Source organism: Sinocyclocheilus anshuiensis, unplaced genomic scaffold (assembly GCF_001515605.1).
Source record: "Sinocyclocheilus anshuiensis isolate Anshui unplaced genomic scaffold, SAMN03320099.WGS_v1.1 scaffold958, whole genome shotgun sequence".
Taxonomy (NCBI): domain Eukaryota; kingdom Metazoa; phylum Chordata; class Actinopteri; order Cypriniformes; family Cyprinidae; genus Sinocyclocheilus; species Sinocyclocheilus anshuiensis.
In genome coordinates, this window is record NW_015539929.1 from 90,458 (window position 1) to 109,470 (window position 19,013).

The 19,013-nt window shown below is 37.1% G+C and overlaps 2 protein-coding genes across 2 annotated transcripts in view; both read right to left on the bottom strand.

Annotated features, from left to right (window-relative positions):
* The window catches only part of LOC107686775 (uncharacterized), a 10,464-nt gene extending 5,106 nt beyond the window's left edge, over positions 1-5,358 (bottom strand). The window contains exons 1-6 of the mRNA XM_016483892.1: positions 4,630-5,358; positions 1,940-2,035; positions 831-1,064; positions 567-726; positions 404-469; positions 60-113 (exon numbers count right to left, since the gene is read on the bottom strand). Of these exons, the coding sequence (XP_016339378.1) occupies positions 60-113; positions 404-469; positions 567-726; positions 831-1,064; positions 1,940-2,035; positions 4,630-5,283 (1,264 nt within the window). The 5' untranslated portion in view covers positions 5,284-5,358. The remainder of the gene's footprint in view (positions 1-59; positions 114-403; positions 470-566; positions 727-830; positions 1,065-1,939; positions 2,036-4,629) is intronic.
* A 6,476-nt stretch (positions 5,359-11,834) lies between these two features.
* Positions 11,835-19,013, bottom strand: part of sema5bb (sema domain, seven thrombospondin repeats (type 1 and type 1-like), transmembrane domain (TM) and short cytoplasmic domain, (semaphorin) 5Bb) — a 63,744-nt gene continuing 56,565 nt past the window's right edge. Inside the window, exons 14-22 of the mRNA XM_016483852.1 lie at positions 17,127-17,270; positions 16,684-16,831; positions 16,370-16,598; positions 15,151-15,369; positions 14,898-15,068; positions 13,565-13,705; positions 13,448-13,486; positions 13,151-13,359; positions 11,835-12,379 (exon numbers count right to left, since the gene is read on the bottom strand). Coding sequence (XP_016339338.1) covers positions 12,218-12,379; positions 13,151-13,359; positions 13,448-13,486; positions 13,565-13,705; positions 14,898-15,068; positions 15,151-15,369; positions 16,370-16,598; positions 16,684-16,831; positions 17,127-17,270 — 1,462 coding nt within the window. The 3' untranslated portion in view covers positions 11,835-12,217. The remainder of the gene's footprint in view (positions 12,380-13,150; positions 13,360-13,447; positions 13,487-13,564; positions 13,706-14,897; positions 15,069-15,150; positions 15,370-16,369; positions 16,599-16,683; positions 16,832-17,126; positions 17,271-19,013) is intronic.

Here is a 19,013-nt window from a genome sequence, read left to right on the forward strand (position 1 = left end):
CATTAGCAACTCTAAGAGAAAAAAATAAAAATAATAAATTAAATAAAAAATAGTTTTATTAATTGTTTTCATACCTTGTGCACGAGTGGCTCTGGCTCCTTTTCCAGAAAACACTGTGATGCAAAAAAAATTTATATTAATTTAATTTTGTTTGTATATATAAATATATTAAAATAATTTTACACTTTTTATTTATTTTTATAATAAGATTGTATTAAAAGATTTTATAATAATTTATCTTTTAATATCTTTTCTTCAAATTATCTTTTTTCCATGTCTCTAGTCTCTGTTGTCAATTATATCTTTGCATTGGCAATACTGTGTATAAAACATTCATTCCACTTTGAATTTGACAAAAGTAAACATTTTTGTCACCAAATGAACTGTAGTGAAATTGACTTACGTTTCATTATGCCTCCTGTTTTCTGTCCGTTGCGGTCTGCAACTGTGAACGCTGTGGTGTTGTACACTGAGGACAGACACAGATAATGACCCTATGGTGACCCTGTACATGACAGCAGTTCAGTGTGCGTGTGTGTGATTGTGAGACCTGTGTGTGTTTGTACCTGTCTTGTTGACCTTGTCCAGCTCCTGGTCACACATCTCCTCCACTTTCTCCCTCAGCTGGACGACGACGCTCCTGACAGGATCAAACGTGGCTTCAGGGTTCACGGTTACAGCTCCCAGCTCTCCTCCTTCCAGCGGGCAGCACAGAGACTGATACGTCTGTGGAGACGAGGTATGAGAAGATCATTCATGTGCTCTCTGTGACACCAGCTCTCAGTTTTGTAAACCCCACGTCACCAAATCTGATGAAACCATCATCTAACCTTCAGGAAGTAGATACTGTCCTGGCAGTTGATGAGCTCTTTCAGTTCTCCGTCTTTTTTCTTAAGCTGTTTGACTTCGGCCTCCAGTTTGGTCACCACTTCCTGGGCCTCGTTGAGTTTCTCCTGCGCAGTGGAGACCATCACGTCCTGGAGCAGCTCCAGCATCCGCTGCACTGACTCCTGGAGCTCCGACAGGACCACGTCCGCCTCGTCCCGCACTGTTCCTGAGGACCTCTACACACACACACACACACAGAGGATGCTCAGACCTTACAGGGATAGCTCAGCAAAAAATGTAATTTACCCATAAACCCATAAGACTTTGGTAAGTCTTTATAACAAATTCAAACATTTCTAATGAAGCCTGAGAGGTTTCTGTATTTCCGTTGAGAGTACAGATCCAAAACTAAAAAAGGTTTTGTAAAAAAAAAGTGAGAGAAAATCCAAGTCTTGTGAAGAGATATGATTGCTTTCCCTGTTGAAAAATCCAGCATATGCTGGTTAGGTATGTTTTGAAGCATGGCTGCTGGTTTGAGCTGGTCATGTGCTGGTCCTGAGCAGGATCTAGTTGCTTAGGACCAGCACATGACCAGCTAAGAACCAGCTCAAACCAGCAGCCATGCTTCAAAACATACCTAACCAGCATATGCTGGTTTTTTTCAACAGGGTTGTGTGATGAACAGACTTATTTCAGGCTTTTATTTGCATATATTAACACACATATATAGAGCACATCACATAAGGTAAACACTGAAGCTTGTGTGTTTGTCATTGGTTCATACGTGCACATTTGAGCTTCCATGTTTACCATATGTGACATGCTCATACATGTATTGCATGTATCGATCATTGTTTACATGTAAGTAAAAGGCTAAGTTAAATCTGTTCATCATGTAAAGCCATTGTATCTCTTCAGAAGTCTTGAATTAAACCACAACACACCTTTATGATATTTTAGATCTTTTAACCAAAGTCTTATGAGTAAATGATGACAGAATTGTTATTTTTGGGTGAACTTTCCCTTTAAAGATCATGATTGTGTGAGATGCAACTCATAAAACCAACAGAATATGCTTCAATACTGTTTTTTTTTTTTGCTGATTTTTTACCGTGAGTGTGTCTAAGACTTTCTTCATGTCTTTCAGTTCTCTCTCTCTGTCCTGGAGTCGCTGATGGTTCTCAGACAGAACTGCACCCAGCTCTTTCTAATTCAATAACAAAGATTAGGACACAAAACAAGAGTTCAGAATAGACTGGAATGTGGACTGGAATGAGTGTGAGTGGAACAAGACTAGTTCATCAATACTAAAACAGGCTGACACAGTACTACAACACGTCAGGCAAAAGCTAAAGGTGAGTCAGGCTGATCAAACAGTGGCAGTGAAAGAGCATTTTTCTGAATGATGTCACTGCCTTGCATACATGATCATTTTCCAGACTCACTGACGTTATGACAGATGTCAAAAATAAAGATTCCTCAAAGCAGTTGTCGTGGAAAAGGAAGAAGCTGAGCATTTGTGCACCTTGTTGAAATTCGCTTTAATATATACTATGGTACTTGAAGATCATGAAATTTATTTACCATAATTACATTTAAGAATACTACTGAATTATAATAGGGATTTATTTATTTCAGTATAATAGGGAACTACAATAGGGATGCACTGACATTAAAAGTTTTGCTAATAATTATTTTTGTTTCAATAAATGGCCACAATTACAATTCTGCAATATTTTATCTAAATTAATAAAAAACTGAATGTATGCATCACAGTATTATAACATACAGTATAAAGGGATATTTATTTTGAGAGTTGTTAAAAATTGCATTTAACAGTATTTTTAAATTATCCCATATCAGCTGATATATCTCCAATATAATTTATGCTACAGATACAAATAAAACACATTTAATATTGGCTGATAACCAATATGGCACCAATATATTGTGCGTCCATAATTATAATGCTGCTAACAAATATTATGATTATACCATGTTAAGGTTATGGGTTTGTTCAGCTCTCAAGTACCAAAATGTAACATGTTTAAAGCTACACTATGTATTTTTTGGCATCGTTACCACCATCATAAACATTGTTTTGTGAACCTAGTCAATGAACAGCAAATGTGCTTCATTGCAAGCTATGTTAATTTGTGTTTTATTAAGTACTGTCGTTTTCCTTTTTTGCATGCAAACTTCAGGTTCAGTTCTTGTGGCTTTAGTAGTAGCCTGACCTTTAGGGACGGGCGGATCGATCCTTAAGTATCGATACTTTCGATACTGATGTTGTATCGAAAGGATCGATCCTCACATAAAAATATCGATTCTAAAGTGCATTTTTTTAACCATTAATTTTATTTACTTATCAAGAAATTCGGTGCATAAAATAAGCTTCTAAGTGGAAAAATAGACTATATTAGCGAATAATTGTGTTGGATAGAACCGTTTCTCCTGCTCATCGGAACACAAGCAAATGCTGAAAGACAGAACCAACCAATCACAGACAGCGTTCGCTGCAGAGGCATGGCTCAGAGTGCTTGTGCAAATAGGGCTGCGTTTCCCAAAAGCATCAGAAGCGTAAGTAGAACTTAAGAAACCATTGCCACATTATTACATTAGCCTACATAACATTGTTACTATATATAAAATTAATTCTGAAAAATGCATCACGGTTTCCACACAAATATGAAGCAGCAATAATAATAAATGTTTCTTGAGCAGCAAATATTATAATTATTTCTGAAGGATCATGTGACACTGAAGACTGGAGTAATGATGCTGAAAATTCAGCTTTGATCACAGATACATTTTAAATTACATTTGAAAATATATTAAAATAGAAAATAGTTATTTTTAATTTTTATATTTCTCAATATTGCTGCTTTTACTGTCTCCCCCCCCTTCAAATAAGTGCAGCCTTGGTGAGCATGAGACTTAAAAAAAGGGGTATAGTTGCACCTTTGAGGTTACTGCCCCAGTAAAGGGCTAAAATATACAATTATAGTATATTTTATTTCTAAAGTGTAAACAAAAAAGATGAAATGTTAAAAAACATGGCTTTAAAATCTAATATTAAGTGAGTATAATTACTGATTATATTCTTTTAATAATTTAAAAGATCCATTTAGTTTAGAAGTATCGGTATCGGTATCGATATCGACGATACTGGGCTTGAAAATATCGGTATCGGATCGAAAATAAAACAAGAGGTATGACCTTATATTCTTTATTTACGGATATGATGTAAACACGCAAGAAGTATGCCGTTTCCTGGGAAATCCGGAAATTTTCAGACTTCCATAAAACAAGTCTTAAGTAGTTGTAGTAAAAATACATTGTATGGGTCAAAATTATCGATTTTTTTAATGCCAAAAATCATTAGGATATTAAGTAAAGATCATGTTCCATGCAGATATTTTATAAATGTCCTACCATAAATATATCAAAACTTAATTTTTCATTAGTAATATGCGTTGCTAAGAACTTCATTTGGACAACTTTAAAGGCGATTTTCTCTATATTTTTCTTTTTTTTGCACCCCCAGATTCCAGATTTTCAAACAGTTGTATCTCGGCCAAATATTGTCCGATCCTAACAAACCATACATCAATGGAAAGCTTATTTATTCAGCTTATTCAGATGATGTATAAATCTCAATTTCAGAAAATTGACCCTAATGACTGGTTTAGTGGTCCAGGGTCACAATTATGAACCTTTTACATTCTGATTAAATTCTTATTTTATTTTTTAGACTACTATAGTTACTATATTTGTGAGGATGTTTGATGTGGTTCCCACCTGCTTCTCGTTTCTCTCTGCCTGTGTTGAGACGCTCTCGTGGCCCTTGTGCTGGTTACTGGTGCACAGCCAGCACACGTACATCTGACACGAGCGGCAGAAGAACTCCTGCAGGTACTTGTGCTCGGGGCAGATCTTCTGACTCAGGTCACCGGTGGGTGAGATCAGCTCGTGGTTCTTCAGCTTCTCCTGCGTGTTATGAGGCTTCAGGTGAATCTCGCAGAATGATGCCATGCACACCAAACACGTCTTCACGGCCGCTCTGGGCTCCGGGCAGCGGTCACAGGGCACTGCCGAACCTGGCAGCTTTTTCGATGCCCCTTTGCTCCGTGTGTGCGCACGCTCAGACGCAGAGGACGCGGCGCTCCGGGCGCTCTTGATGGACTCTCGCCCAGTGGAGCTGAGGGCCCCTCGGCGTAGCTGCTCCACGGCTTCGGCCAGCATGGTGTTCCGGCAGAGAGTGGGACGAGGGTTGAAGGTCTGCCGGCATTCTGGGCAGCTGTAGGTGCCGTTTTTCCTGCCTTCATTCTCCCAGTAATCTGCGATGCAGGCCTTGCAGTAACTGTGACCGCACGGGATGGTCACGGGGTCAGAGGGCAGATCCAGACAGACGGGGCAGTTAAACTGCTCCTCAGTCCATAGACGAGCACTCATTCTGAGGGTGTAAATTCAGAATACTGTAATAAAATAAAGTTAAGTCTAATGTATTCCACACGCACCTGGGACAGAGTCGGTGTAAATGCTCCAGCTGTGAGTGTGTGTGTGTGTGTCTGTGTCTCCGGTCTAACTGGATGAGGGTGAGACACTCACTGAGCAGGTCTGGGAAGAAAATCAGGCCCGCGTTCGCATTCCTCTTCATTTGCACATTGTACTACATGTGTAGGAAGTAAATGAAAGAATCAAGTGAAATACACATTATAGATTTTCTGAGGAAAAGCTGAGCGCCTGTGCAAAATTTGGCACCATAACACTAGACTGTTACAAGTGGTTGCCAGGGTGTTGCTATGCAGAATGAAGAATTGCAAATGAGAAATGAATAGCAAGGACCGAGGAGAAGAGTAGCATCAGAATAAGGTCAAACTGTAAATAGTTCATTTTCAAATAGGCCAGTTAAATTAAAATAAATAAATAAAGGATTACCAACCCCACCAAAGGATTTGTCGATTTTATAAGATATGATTTGTTTATTAACTGTGTAATGCATACTCCTTAAGAAATAGTAACAATGTTCAAATACTATTAATAAATTGCAATAAAGTCTCTCTCAAACACAAATTCGTGTTATTAATTGTTTGAAATGTAGCCTATGCAAGCAGTTTATGCTTCATTAGTTCCCCCTTCATCCTGTTTTCTCTCTTTAGTATTCTGTTCAATCTTTTGCTCGTGTCTGGCCAGGATAAACAATCAATCAATCGTTTCATAAAAGTGTCAGTATTACTGTATGTGAGTGTGGACAGCAGAGGGCGGTGTTGAGCTGCTAATGTGGAGTTAAAGGGATAGTTCACCCAAAAATGAAAATTCTGTCATCATTTACTCACCCTCATGTCGTTCCAAACCTGTACGAGTTGCTTTCTTATGTTGAACATAAAAGAAGATATTTTGAAGAATCAAACAGTTGGCGGTTGCCATTGACTTCCATAGTAATGTTAGGGGGAAAAAATACTATGGAAGTCAATGGCAACCACCAACTGTTTGATTCTTCAAAATATCTTCTTTTGTGTTCAACATAAGAAAGCAACTCGTACAGGTTTGGAACGACATGAGGGTGAGTAAATGATGACAGAATTTTCATTTTTGGGTGAACTATCCCTTTAAGTCCTTCATTCGTGACTGACTTGAAACGTGCTTGAAATCTCTCATGAATGATTTCATTTTCATATCGGTCATCACCCACCGGACCTGAGTGGAGACAGTATATAAGTATACTGTACTCACAGTAATAACCTGTAAAAAAAAAACTTACTGTACTATATGAAATGAAAATGTGATGTTTATATTATAAAATGATGGGTTTTATATGGAAAAAGTATTATTTACCATTTAAAGGATATTATCTTGAGTCAGTGATTTGATTCTACTCATTATATATATATTTCTATGCACCTCACATGACTGTTTACTGTATGTTTAACATGCAGATTTATTGGTTATGAACCATAGGGTGAATTCATGTAAACTGGGCAACTTTTTTACCATTCAGCACAATGACAAAAAGCGTCTCTGACTATCACCCTGCTCCTCTTGTGCTTTTGAAGATTCGAGGCCTAAACACACACTCTCTTTGTGTTTATGTGTGTGATGATAAATGATGAGCAGCGCTTTTGATCGGCCCTGCAATAAGTCTAAATGGAGTTCCAAAGCAATTAATAAAGTGCTCGGAAATCTATCCCATCCATTTACTCTTTTAACAAACTACAAATGAAAACAAATGAATCAGTAAATAATCAAGACATGTTAATGAGGCCGTATGTCTCTGTTCAGTCAGAGAGTCGATAGTCTGTGCACAGAGATCCTTCATTCCAGCAGTGTTTGTGTTTGGGACGCTGTGAGCATGTTTCACTCGGTTTTTGTTCGTCTGCTCACTGACACTGTTCAGGGACTTTCATAACCTCTAAAAGATGTCTTTAGTCTCACCAGCATCATGGGTGTGTGTGTGTGTGTATTGAGTGAGTTTATCACATCTGTAGAAATCAAGGCAATCTTAATATTTTGGCAATGCAGCCATCACTTCTTAGAATCCGCATGATGTTCTTGAGAAGTTTCTTCTTTGAGTGAGTGTGGTGTTTGGGTGCTGCATGTCAAGCTAACGGCTGTGGCTCCAAAACTCCTCATCTGTGTTCAATCATCCACACATCTGTGACCATCGCAGCTGATTTCTACATAGCAGGCTCCAAAAATCCAGCATCACCCCTCAGATATCAAGAACTGGCCGGTATTTCTTCTCGCTTCCATGTCAGAGACTCTGAAATGTACAAGCTGATTGAACCATTTTAATTGAGTTCCTCCTCATCTCCAGATCTCTACATCTGCAGAAGGTCACAGTCATCGACTCCTGGGCAAAAAGCCAGAGAAGCTTCTTAAATGATGAATTGACCTTGGACTGGATAGCAGCTGTAGCTCGTATGAAGTGTGCTTTTTACGACTTATAAAAGACAGTTATCCTGCTGCAAAAACGCGGTTTGGAAGATGAATTCATGATGTACTCGCTCATTATATACATTTTGCAAATTTTGAACACAGAAAAAGTTACATAGTGCTGCTTTAAAGTGAGTACAACATTAATTACTCACCTCTGATTCTTGAGACATGGGACAAAACATGTCCAGCAATTGTAACTGCTATTTGGTTTAAAAAATTAAAATATTTTCAATTGTAATGTTATGGGGGATTAATAATAGAATGTATTTAACACAATTGTTCTATTAGCATCTAGCATCAACAGAAAAAAATGGCTACTACATGAACTCCATTTGTTTTGTGAAAGAAATGCCAAATTTGTCAATATATTCAACAGATGAATAGTTTGATAGTATTTCATTATGATATTTTATGTTTGAAAAGTTGGGAGGTTGCATCAAAGCATAGCTCAGTAGCTTAGTACATGTTAGATACATAAAAGTAGTTGTTACATTTGTCTGTGTACAAGGTTTTATTATTTTCATATAATTTTTTTCCCATTTCTCAAAAATGAATGTCATCTCAAGTCATTCCAAACATATTTTTCCTTTTATTTCTTATTTTATTAAATAAATAATCATATTGATATAATATTGAAATTGTAATATAATAAAATATACCTAATTGAAAAATGACTTCTTTTACTGTTTTACGATTTACATAGTAAAACATTATTTAACATTACTGATAATCTAATCACAATTGGGAATAATGAGACTTACAAAAAGCTCAAACGTCTTAATGCATTATGGTAATAAGAATTTTGGGGAAAATGCACTTAATTTAAATTAACAATGCAAAAAATAATGTATTTCTTTTAATTTTATGGTGAAGACAGTTTTTTTTTTTTCCCCTTGCACACTGTCAGAAATAACAGTAGGGGTACAACAGCTTTTCACTAGGGCTGTCCCCTCAAAAGGACATATTTGCAACTTCTTTACCCCTAAAGGATGCATATTGGTACATTAGCGCAGTAATATGTACTCTTATGGTACTATTATGAACCCTCTGGGGTAAACAATGTACAAAGATGTCCCTTTAAAGGTACTGCCCCACTGACAAGCTGTTGTTCCCCTGAAGGTACAGTTTTGCACCTTATTTGTGAGAGTGCAGATAAATGCTCTGTGCTGCATGTGTGAGTGTTAGTTCAGGAGGAGCCTCTGAGCAGCTTTCATTAGTGGTGTGTCTGGAGGCCACAGCAGGTCTGAGTTCAAATAGCCCGTCTGCTCTGATAACTCCCTCCAGCTGCTGGGTAATGGTTAGTTTCCTCCCATTAGAGAGGAAAACCTCTAAACAGTAAACAGCTCATTAAAAAGCCATATCACTTACCTACTGTTAGAACCGCAAACATCATTTATCACATGGAGCGAAGTGAAGACTTTAAATACTCATCTGCAGGCTCGGCCTCGAGGACACGACGTGCACGAGAGAACACAGCCGCTCTGTAATCAACTCTACAGTACAGTTAATGACCAGAGTTATTAACCTTTCCCTGCGCTGGACAATCCTTCACACTCAACACAACCACACATATCAACACAAGAATGCTAGAACGACTGACAGACAGACAGACAGACAGTCAGGCAGACAGATAGATAGATGGATAGATAGAAATACCGAAGGACAGATAGATAGATAGATAGATAGAATACCAAAGGACAGATAGATAGATAGATAGATAGATAGATAGATAGCTAGAAATACCGAAGGACAGATAGATAGAAATACCGAAAGATAGATAGATATACCGAAAGATAGATAGAAATACCGAAAGATGGATAGATAGAAATACCGATAGATATAAATACCGAAATATAGATATAAATACCGATAGATATAAATACCGATAGATAGATAGATAGAAATACCGAAAGATGGATAGATAGATAGATAGATATAAATACCGATAGATAGATAGATAGAAATACCGAAGGACAGATAGATAGATAGAAATACCGAAAGATAGATAGATAGAAATACCGAAAGATGGATATAGAAATACCGATAGATAGAAATACCGAAAGATAGACAGAAATACCGATAGATATAAATACCGATAGATAGATAGATAGAAATACCGATAGATAGATAGATAGAAATACCGAAAGATAGATAGAAATACCGAAAGATGGCTAGATAGATAGATAGAAATACCGATAGATAGAAATACCGAAAGATAGAAAGATAGATAGATAGACAAATATAAATACCGATAGATAGAAATACCGAAAGATGGATAGATAGATAGATAGAAATACCGATAGATAGAAATACCGAAAGATAGATAGATAGACAAATATAAATACCGATAGATAGAAATACCGAAAGATGGATAGATAGAAATACCGATAGATAGATAGATAGATATAACGAAAGATGGATAGATAGATAGAAATACCGAAAGATGGATATAGATATAAATACCGATAGAAATACAGAAGGAAGGATAGATAGATAGAAATACCGATAGCTAGATAGATAGATAGATAGATAGATAGATAGATAGAAATACCGAAAGATGGATATAGATAGAAATACCGATAGAGATAGATAGATAGAAATACCGAAAGATGGATAGACAGAACAGACAGATAGATAGATAGAAATACCAAAAGATGGATAGACAGAACAGACACAGACAGACAGATAGATAGATAGATAGATAGATTAATGTGTAGATAGATAGATGTGTAGATGGAAAAACGATAGAAATACTGAAAGACAGATAGACAGAACAATAGAACGATAGATAGAATGATAGAACGATAGATAGATTCTATCTAGATAGATTGACAGAAAAGTAAATTGTGGTGTTTTGACACCCAGCTGGATATGTATTTATTTTTACAATGTACAACATATAAAAACATGGCAAAAGGTCACAGTGTATAAAGGCAGTGATCATGTGTTGGAAAACCATTTTCTTTTTTTATTGCATAGAGAACTGTCTGCATTCAGATAATGCAGCATCCATGCAACATCAGCGTAAAAAAGCATCATCAGCAAGTGTCCAGCTCACGATACACACTATACACACGACCGCGGCCGCTTCCGCTCTAATGTCATATTCAACATCCCACCAGACTGTCTGCGTCTGCATTGAAGTTCATATGGGCTCACTGGAAAGAATTAGCTTAAAATATTTCATTAAACATGTACTGTACACAATCCCAGACAGAAAAAAAAACAAAACTGTAATAGCAAGAAATAAGTGTAAATCTGAGCATTCGTAGTGTACTGAAGACAACAGTTGCTGCTCTCATATGTTCACTGTGGAGTTATAGCAAGGAAAAAAATACCTGATTCCATCAAAAAAAAAAAAAAATGTCATCATTTGTGTATAAATATATAATGCCAGCTACAAATATACACATACTTACAAACGTACATCCCTTTAGATTCAATAACACTCACACAGAGCTGTTTCAGACTGCCATGTTTCAGTAGCAACTCGTTTGAAATGATTGACCAAAATGTTTATATTTTATTTACTCATCCTCATGCCATTTCATCAAGTTTGTTTTGAAGAAAAAGAAGAATGTGCAAAATATTTGTTTGAAAAAGTTTGAATATGTGAATTTGAATTTTTAAAGATTTAAGCAGGTAACTTAAATTTCAGTTTCTCATTTAAAACTACTGCATGTTTCAGACTTGGAATATGGTGCATAAGCCATAGGGGTGACTTTTTTGATACTTTTATAGCACGGTTTTGTATATTTGTGAGCTTGACAGGCCCTGAATACTTCATTGTATGGGAAGGAGCAGCATGAACATCCTTCAAAACATCTTCCACTGAAGGCAAAGCAAAACCATTGTTTGTTTTTTGCCGCATCACCGGTCATCCTGATTTCATGAATCTCGTGTCCTTGTAGTTCTTGGAGTTCTGGAGCAGAAAAAAACGTAAACCAGGAACAAATAAGGGAAACAGATGTTCAGGCTTACTGTGAGACGTCACAGCTGTCTGGAAGCCTTCATGCTTTACGTCTCAAAGCGAGTTCTGCGTTGCAGTTTTTCGATTATGAAGAACAACGCAAAGACGCCAGCACATAAAGTAGTACATCACAATACAGTTTTAAACTTGATCCCAGAATTCCTCTTGCTCCTTTGCATTGTAAGAAGTGTGCATGCTTTGTGAGTGTCAGTCTGTAGTTATTACGACGCATGTGATCAGCTGAACCCGTGACTTCCAGTTCGAGATGACATTTAGGAAAGGAAATGCTACAAGAAATCTACATGGGCCCATCTTATCCGAACATCACTCCTTTGCATTTTCCTGCACCGTTTGAGATGCAGATTATGCGCTCAGCCTTCCTGTGGATCCATGCATTTTCCAATGCATCTGCATGGATGGATGAGGGGGCGTAACCGTGGTCACACTGCCCTAAGAAAGCATGAGATGTGTGTCCGTGCATCAGCTGTGCATGTAGCTGCAAGGTGAATCCATGGAAGGGAAGTCGTATTTGCCCAAAGGAGACGGGTAATATGTGGTGGCGTAGACGTTGGTCTGCGGTAACGCTGATGGGAAGAAGTTGCAGCTTTCATCTGGTGGAAGCAGGTTATTCTTATTCAGAGTCTGCGGGGAACAGGGAGAAAGCACAGAAAGTGAGCACACAAGATGTCGAAAGTCTCTTCAATATTTCAAAGGCCACAGCATGTTTTGCATCATGCTGCAGCGGTCCTGTGATGTCAACGCTCTGAGGGAAAAGAGGAAACCGGAAAATGAGGAATGATAGAAAAGACGGATTCCTTTGAGACAGATTAGAGAAAGGTGCGATTCTCAACTGTTTCAGACCCTGATTTCACATCAGATGTCAAGTGAACCCAACTTAGTGAACAAAAGTGAATAATAATAATAATTATTATTATTACATTAAAAATAATACTATAATATAAAAATATGATAATTATTGTATTATATGATATTATTATATGATAATTATTCTCAACTGTAGCAAGACTTATTTATTAAACAAATGTGAACAAATACTACTAATACTACTACTTATGCTGTGTTTGAATTTTCATGCCACATTATTTGAAATTAGTGCGGGCCAAACCTTTTACTCTCACAGGTCGGATGTGGCCCACCTATGGAGGAACCCTGGTCTAAGCCAAACAAAATGCACAATTAATAATAATAATAATTCTGAATATTCTGGTTTCTAGAATTATAGGAATCATTTTCTCCTTCCCTTTAAAAAAGTTAAATCCTATTTATTTCTATATAATAACAATACATGATTATATGATTAAGCGGATTTTATTATCTGCACTAATCTGTATTGCAGTTGCAACCCAGCAGTTAAGGGTAATACAGAGAGAACACTGTGGCATGATGGGATACCTTGAACTCCATGGGTGTGTATAAGTCGTTCTTGGGCACACAGCTGTTCTCTTTAGAGTGAAGGTGGTTGGGGGTGCTGGGATGGATAACTGCGGATTCTTGAGGGGGTTTACGGAGTCTCTGACAGTACACATACACCAGTACGGACAACAAAACGGCTCCCAGAAAACAGCACGCTCCAGTCAGCACCAAATGGAACAGAGAAAACCCTGCAGGAGACCAAAAGAGAAAGAAATGTTACACTAGGGTCATTAGACACATCAAAACCTGAATGCTGGTGGATGATGTAAGATTTACCTCCACAGTTTATGCTCCTCTTCTGTCCCTTTGACAGCACTAGAATTAAGAAAATGAAACAATACTGTAGTCTGAGATGCCAGAAAGAAACGAGCAAAAAGAGGGAAAGGAACTAACCTGCACTCTCATTGGGTCGACACTGTCTCTGATCTGTGGTGTTTCCTTGGCAAGAGGCGGAGCTTATTTCACATGTACGAATCCGGAGCTGCAGCCCCTCCTCGTTACACTCCGACCACTCTGACCATGCCCCCCACCCACCTGACACAGGTGAGCAAGATAAACAGAACAGTTCACAATTGTGTTTACAATCTTTAGTCATCATGAACAGTCATGCAGAGTATTTAAAGGGGAAGTGGGGTATTTCTCCCAAACCAGTGTGTTTATCTCCCAAACAAAATGACTTGTAAAAATTGATTCTTTGACTGGTACAGTCCAACTGATTCCCAAACAAATTATTCTTATGAACCAGTTCTTTTAAGTGAATCACACATATACAGTGCAACTAGTTCAGACCAACCAATTACGACTGAATGAGCTGGTTATTCTTAGTGAATCAAACAATTACAGTACTGTTAGAACAGTTAGGGTTAAACTTGATTTCTGAATTAATTACCCTTATGAACCGGTGAATCAAACACAGAGTCTAACTGGTACGATCAACCAATTCCCAAAAGAATGACTCTTATGAACCAGTTATATTTAATGAATCAAACACATACAGAACAACAGGTGAAGTTCAACCAATTCAAGAACCAATGACTCTTATGAACCAGTTCTTTTTAGTGAATCAGTCACATACAGAACAACTGGTACAGTTCAATCGATTCGTAAATCGAATTACTCTTATGAGCTGGTTCTTTTTATTGAATCAAACGCAGATTATTACTTACCGTATTAAAGGGATAGTTCATCCAAAAATGAAAATTTGATGTTTATTGAATAATCAGTTTAGTTACTATTAAATATACAAAAATACTTTTGACAGTAGTAAAAATATAAACGTAAATAAACCAATGAAATATGCTACATTTGTTTTGTTGTTAAGTATTGTTGTTTAACTCTTTCCTCGCCATTGACGAGTTATCTCGTCTTTTAGAAGACAATGCTTCCCCGCCAAAGACGAGTTTTTACGGCAACTAAATATTCTGGAGGCCATCAAATTTTAGTGAAAATCATCAAAATCGCTGGCGGTGGCTGGCAACTTTTTTCAAAAATGCTGGCGGGGAAAGAGTTAATATATGGATATAGTTAAGGTCAATTACTGGATTTTACAGGAAACGTAAAGACGAAGACTGTGGAAAGTGTTTAAGCACATTTTGTAAGAACTGTTTTAAATGTATTTATCATTAAAACATTATTTTGTTTCCAAATATGTATTCCTTAAGTAGGAAAAGAAATGTTTAAAAAAAATCAATATTCTCTTAATGCTGCTATTATGCGATTTTCTCACCTTCACACTCGTGTGTGTTACAGAGCGCTTCCTCCGTGTGCAGGCCGATGCAGATGTCTCCAGAATGAGCAGGAGAAGGGTTAGAGCAGGTACGGGAGCGCTGGTAGTGACCGCCACTACAGGAAGTAGAACACTGAGACCAGGAAGACCAGCATGACCACGCCCCCTTCACTGAAAAACAACACTATTATTACACTACTCCATTAACAGGGCACGAGTGACTTATTTAAGAGGATACAAGGCTCTCTCAGACCTGGGCACAGCTGAGTGTTGCAGTCCTGATACTCGACCGGCGCTCCGCTGCAGGCGAACAGCGTGCTCTTGCCATCCGGTGTGGCGCAGGAGCGCTTGCGTGTGCGGAAGCCTTTGGAGCACACTTTGGAACACGCAGACCACGTTTCCCATGACGACCAGGCGGCTCCTTGCACTCGTGTCACAGGTCGACCCATTCTCAACAAGTCCTCAACTAGACCTATACAAATGTAAAAGGGTGCATATAGTAGGGCTGCACAGTTAATCTGAATCGTAATATTTCGTAGTGCAATTATCAAGGCTGCGATTTAGTTAAATATATGCACGGTGTGTTTTGAAGTGAACAACGGAACTGTGTTTATTTATACATGAGCAGCTCATGATACAGTGATTTCAGCATCTCAGAGTGGCTTGGTTTACATGTAAGTGTTGCTCCAAACAAACTCCATCTCTGCAACTGAGTTTGGGTCACTTATCTAACGTGCATTTAGGAATGCGCTACCATCTACACATACAAATAATGAGAAGTGCTTAGGAGCTACTGTGAACAAAAGTGAAGCTTTACGAGCTCCCTGCAATTTTCGTCAAAATAAAAGTTTGATGGTTTAACACTTGAAAATTAAGAAATTAAACCAGCCATAAAGATTGGTATTGTAAATTCTACAGTTGTACTGTAAAATACAATTATTATTTTATAATTTTTCTTAAATACTATTTTTTTTTACAGGGAATATAATATTTCCTATTTTATTTAATATTTTTTAATATTTTAACAACAACAATAATAATATAATTAAATAAAAATTGAAATATTAATGTACTACCAATAATAATAATTCTTATTTTGTTTTATATTTTTTATTATTATAATTTCTTAGTAAAATAATAATTATTATTATTATTAGTAGTAGTAGTATTATAATTATATTATTATTATTTATTAAATTCTTATTTTGTTTGATATTTTATTTGTTAATAATAATAATAATAATAATTGCTAAATAAAAGTATACAAAAAGATCATCATTATCATTATTATTATTTTTAATATATTGATATATAATAACATTTCAGGCCAAATTGTACCTACAAACAAGCATAGCAAACAGAGCTCTTTTTTGAAAATCACAGCAATTAGATTGTTCCTCCAAATGGTGCCGCCCTATCTAACAGGATGTGTGCATATTTGAGTATGTGCCTCTGAGGCTGTGTGTGTGTACCGTCAGTCTCGCAGGCAGCAGCTCCGTCACTGGTAGGACAGAGGCGAGTCTCTATCTTGCGTTTGCCGAGCTGAAGGTCATGAGGGTCAGCGAGGAGAGCCCTGCAGGTGTACCTGACCCTCTGCTCCTGTCTCGCCCCCATCTGAGTCACATTAACAGGGTACCAGGGTGTCCACGGGGTGGTCCGCCTCACTTCGGCACACGCGTCCAAATTACACACCTTATACTCCTGGATACAGTAACACACATAGTTTTTGCATCTTTTTCTGATATTAGGGTTTTTTTTATTTTTTATGACCAGTTGAAGACCCTACCAGAGGGCAACCAGGACACGTGTTTCCGTTCTCGCAGGTCCGAACGCGGGATTGGATTCCACCACCGCAGGGAACACTACATTTGGACCAAGCACTCCAGGAGACCCAGGACACCGGAACAGGACATGGATTCTTTTCATTACACAATCTGAATCACACACAAATGAAACCGAATCATCTTCCAGTCAACTCAAATAAACACACACTTATGATTCAGTTCAGTTTAGTTAAACAATCAAACAAATGACTCTTAGTGAAACAAAACCATAACGCATAGCTAGTGTAGTCCAACTGATTCCTGAAGACTTGACCCTTATGATTCAGTTTTTTGTAGTGAATTAATAGCACCTGAGTCCCGAACCAATGAATCCAAAGAGGCCTTTTTATGAATTGAATCAGAACTATAAAGCACAGCCTGTAGGCCATATTTCCTCTCAACTCACCTCTCCTCTCGTGCCTGACCCACACATACGCGTCCTCCGTGTCGGGGTGCTGGGTTGTTGCAGGATCGCTGACGGACCTCAAACCCAATGCCACAGCTGGTGCTGCACTCGGCCCAGGACGACCAGGGAGTCCAGCCTCCGTTCCTGAACAAACAGAAGCAGGCGTTAGCATGGATACCATACAATAACAGTCTGGTAGGCTATCAGTAGTGCATTAAAGAGGCCATATTTGTCACTTTTTGTAATTGTATAATGTTTGTTTAATGTTTCTTGGACTAAAAACACGGTAGTAACTTGTTTCATGACTATTTCCCACTTTCTCTCTGTCCTTTTAAATAAAAGAGACTTCTATAAGACATCTATATGTAAATGACCTTACTTATGATTGTCTAGCCTCTGTGTACCAGTGGTAGTTTACCAATGGTACTGAAGCAGCTAAATACTGTTTAGGTGTTAATATGTAAATGTGGGCGGTCATGTGATAATGTGATTGGGGCTGTGATGTCATGATGACATCAGAATGATCCGTTCAGCTAACTAGATTCTTGAGAAGAAATTGTAAGTGACGCTTGACTTCTTGTTTGTTTTAAAAATGTATCTTTGACCAAACTTTTCAATGTGTTTTCTTCTATACTATTATAGTATTTATTAAAAATTTTAATGATCTTTTATTTTTATATTTACAATTTAATTTTGTTTACATTTCAGTAATTTTGTCGTGCTTTTGACATTTTAATTCGTTTTATTTCTCTTTTGTATTTCTATTATTGTTATATTTACAATTTAATTTGTTTAAGCTTCAGTCATTTTAAGTGTTTTATTTATTTATATATTTACTCTGTGTTTAATGCACAGATTGAATTCACTTTTATTTCAAAACATATTTTTTATTTTATTTTATTAGTAATTTTAGTACTTCAGTACTACTGTTATTATAGTATCATTGAGATACAATTAAAGTTGTTATTAATATTTTGAACCAGTTTTCATTAAAAAATGTTGTCATTTTAGTATTTTTTATATATGCCTGTCTAGTTTTATTGATTGTTATTTCAGTTTTAGTTTTAGTTATTTTAGTATATTAAGTTAAACTAAATAAAAATGAGAAATGCTGCCGTGGCAACTAGCTGAAATAAAAAAAAGTTTTATATTTTATTTCAGTTTACATTTATTTTAATTAACAATTTTATATATATATATATATATATATAGTTTCAGTTTTAGTTAACTATAATAACCCTGACTTCAATTTAAACTTCTTTTATTTAGTTGCCAAGGCAAAATTTCTGATTTTCATAAAAAAAATGTTTTTACAGCTTTTTTCCAATTACAAAATTATTTTTCATAGATTTAGTTTACGTTAACAATAACCCCACTGATACTTACTTTACTCTTCTGTGGAACAGTATTTGTCCATAAAATGGAAGTCAATGGGGTCCAAAACCCCACTGACTTTAAAGGGGTCATGAACAGAGAAACCAAAATTCCCTTGATCTTTTGACATTGTACACAAGAGGTCATTGTACTATAAAAGCATCCTGTAAGTTTCAGAACTCAAAACTTTGTCGTTAGTCTTAAACCAGCTTATACTGATGGCAGTCTGCCAAAACGACAGCTTTTGTAATATTCCTATATATGATGTAATAGGTCGATAAGCGCCACCTCCGCAGAAGACGATCGACATCACTGTCTGTTTAGCCCCGCCCACCGATTCACGGATAGTAGTTTACCAGAGAGTCGAACACGCAGATCTATGCAGAAACCAAACGATAAAGATGTCTCTGAAAACATCAGGATGCTCTGCAGTGCCAATTTGTGGAAAATAACAGTCTTTGCATTGCCTTCCTTCTGATCCCAACGTTAGGAAAGAGGGGATGAAATTTATTT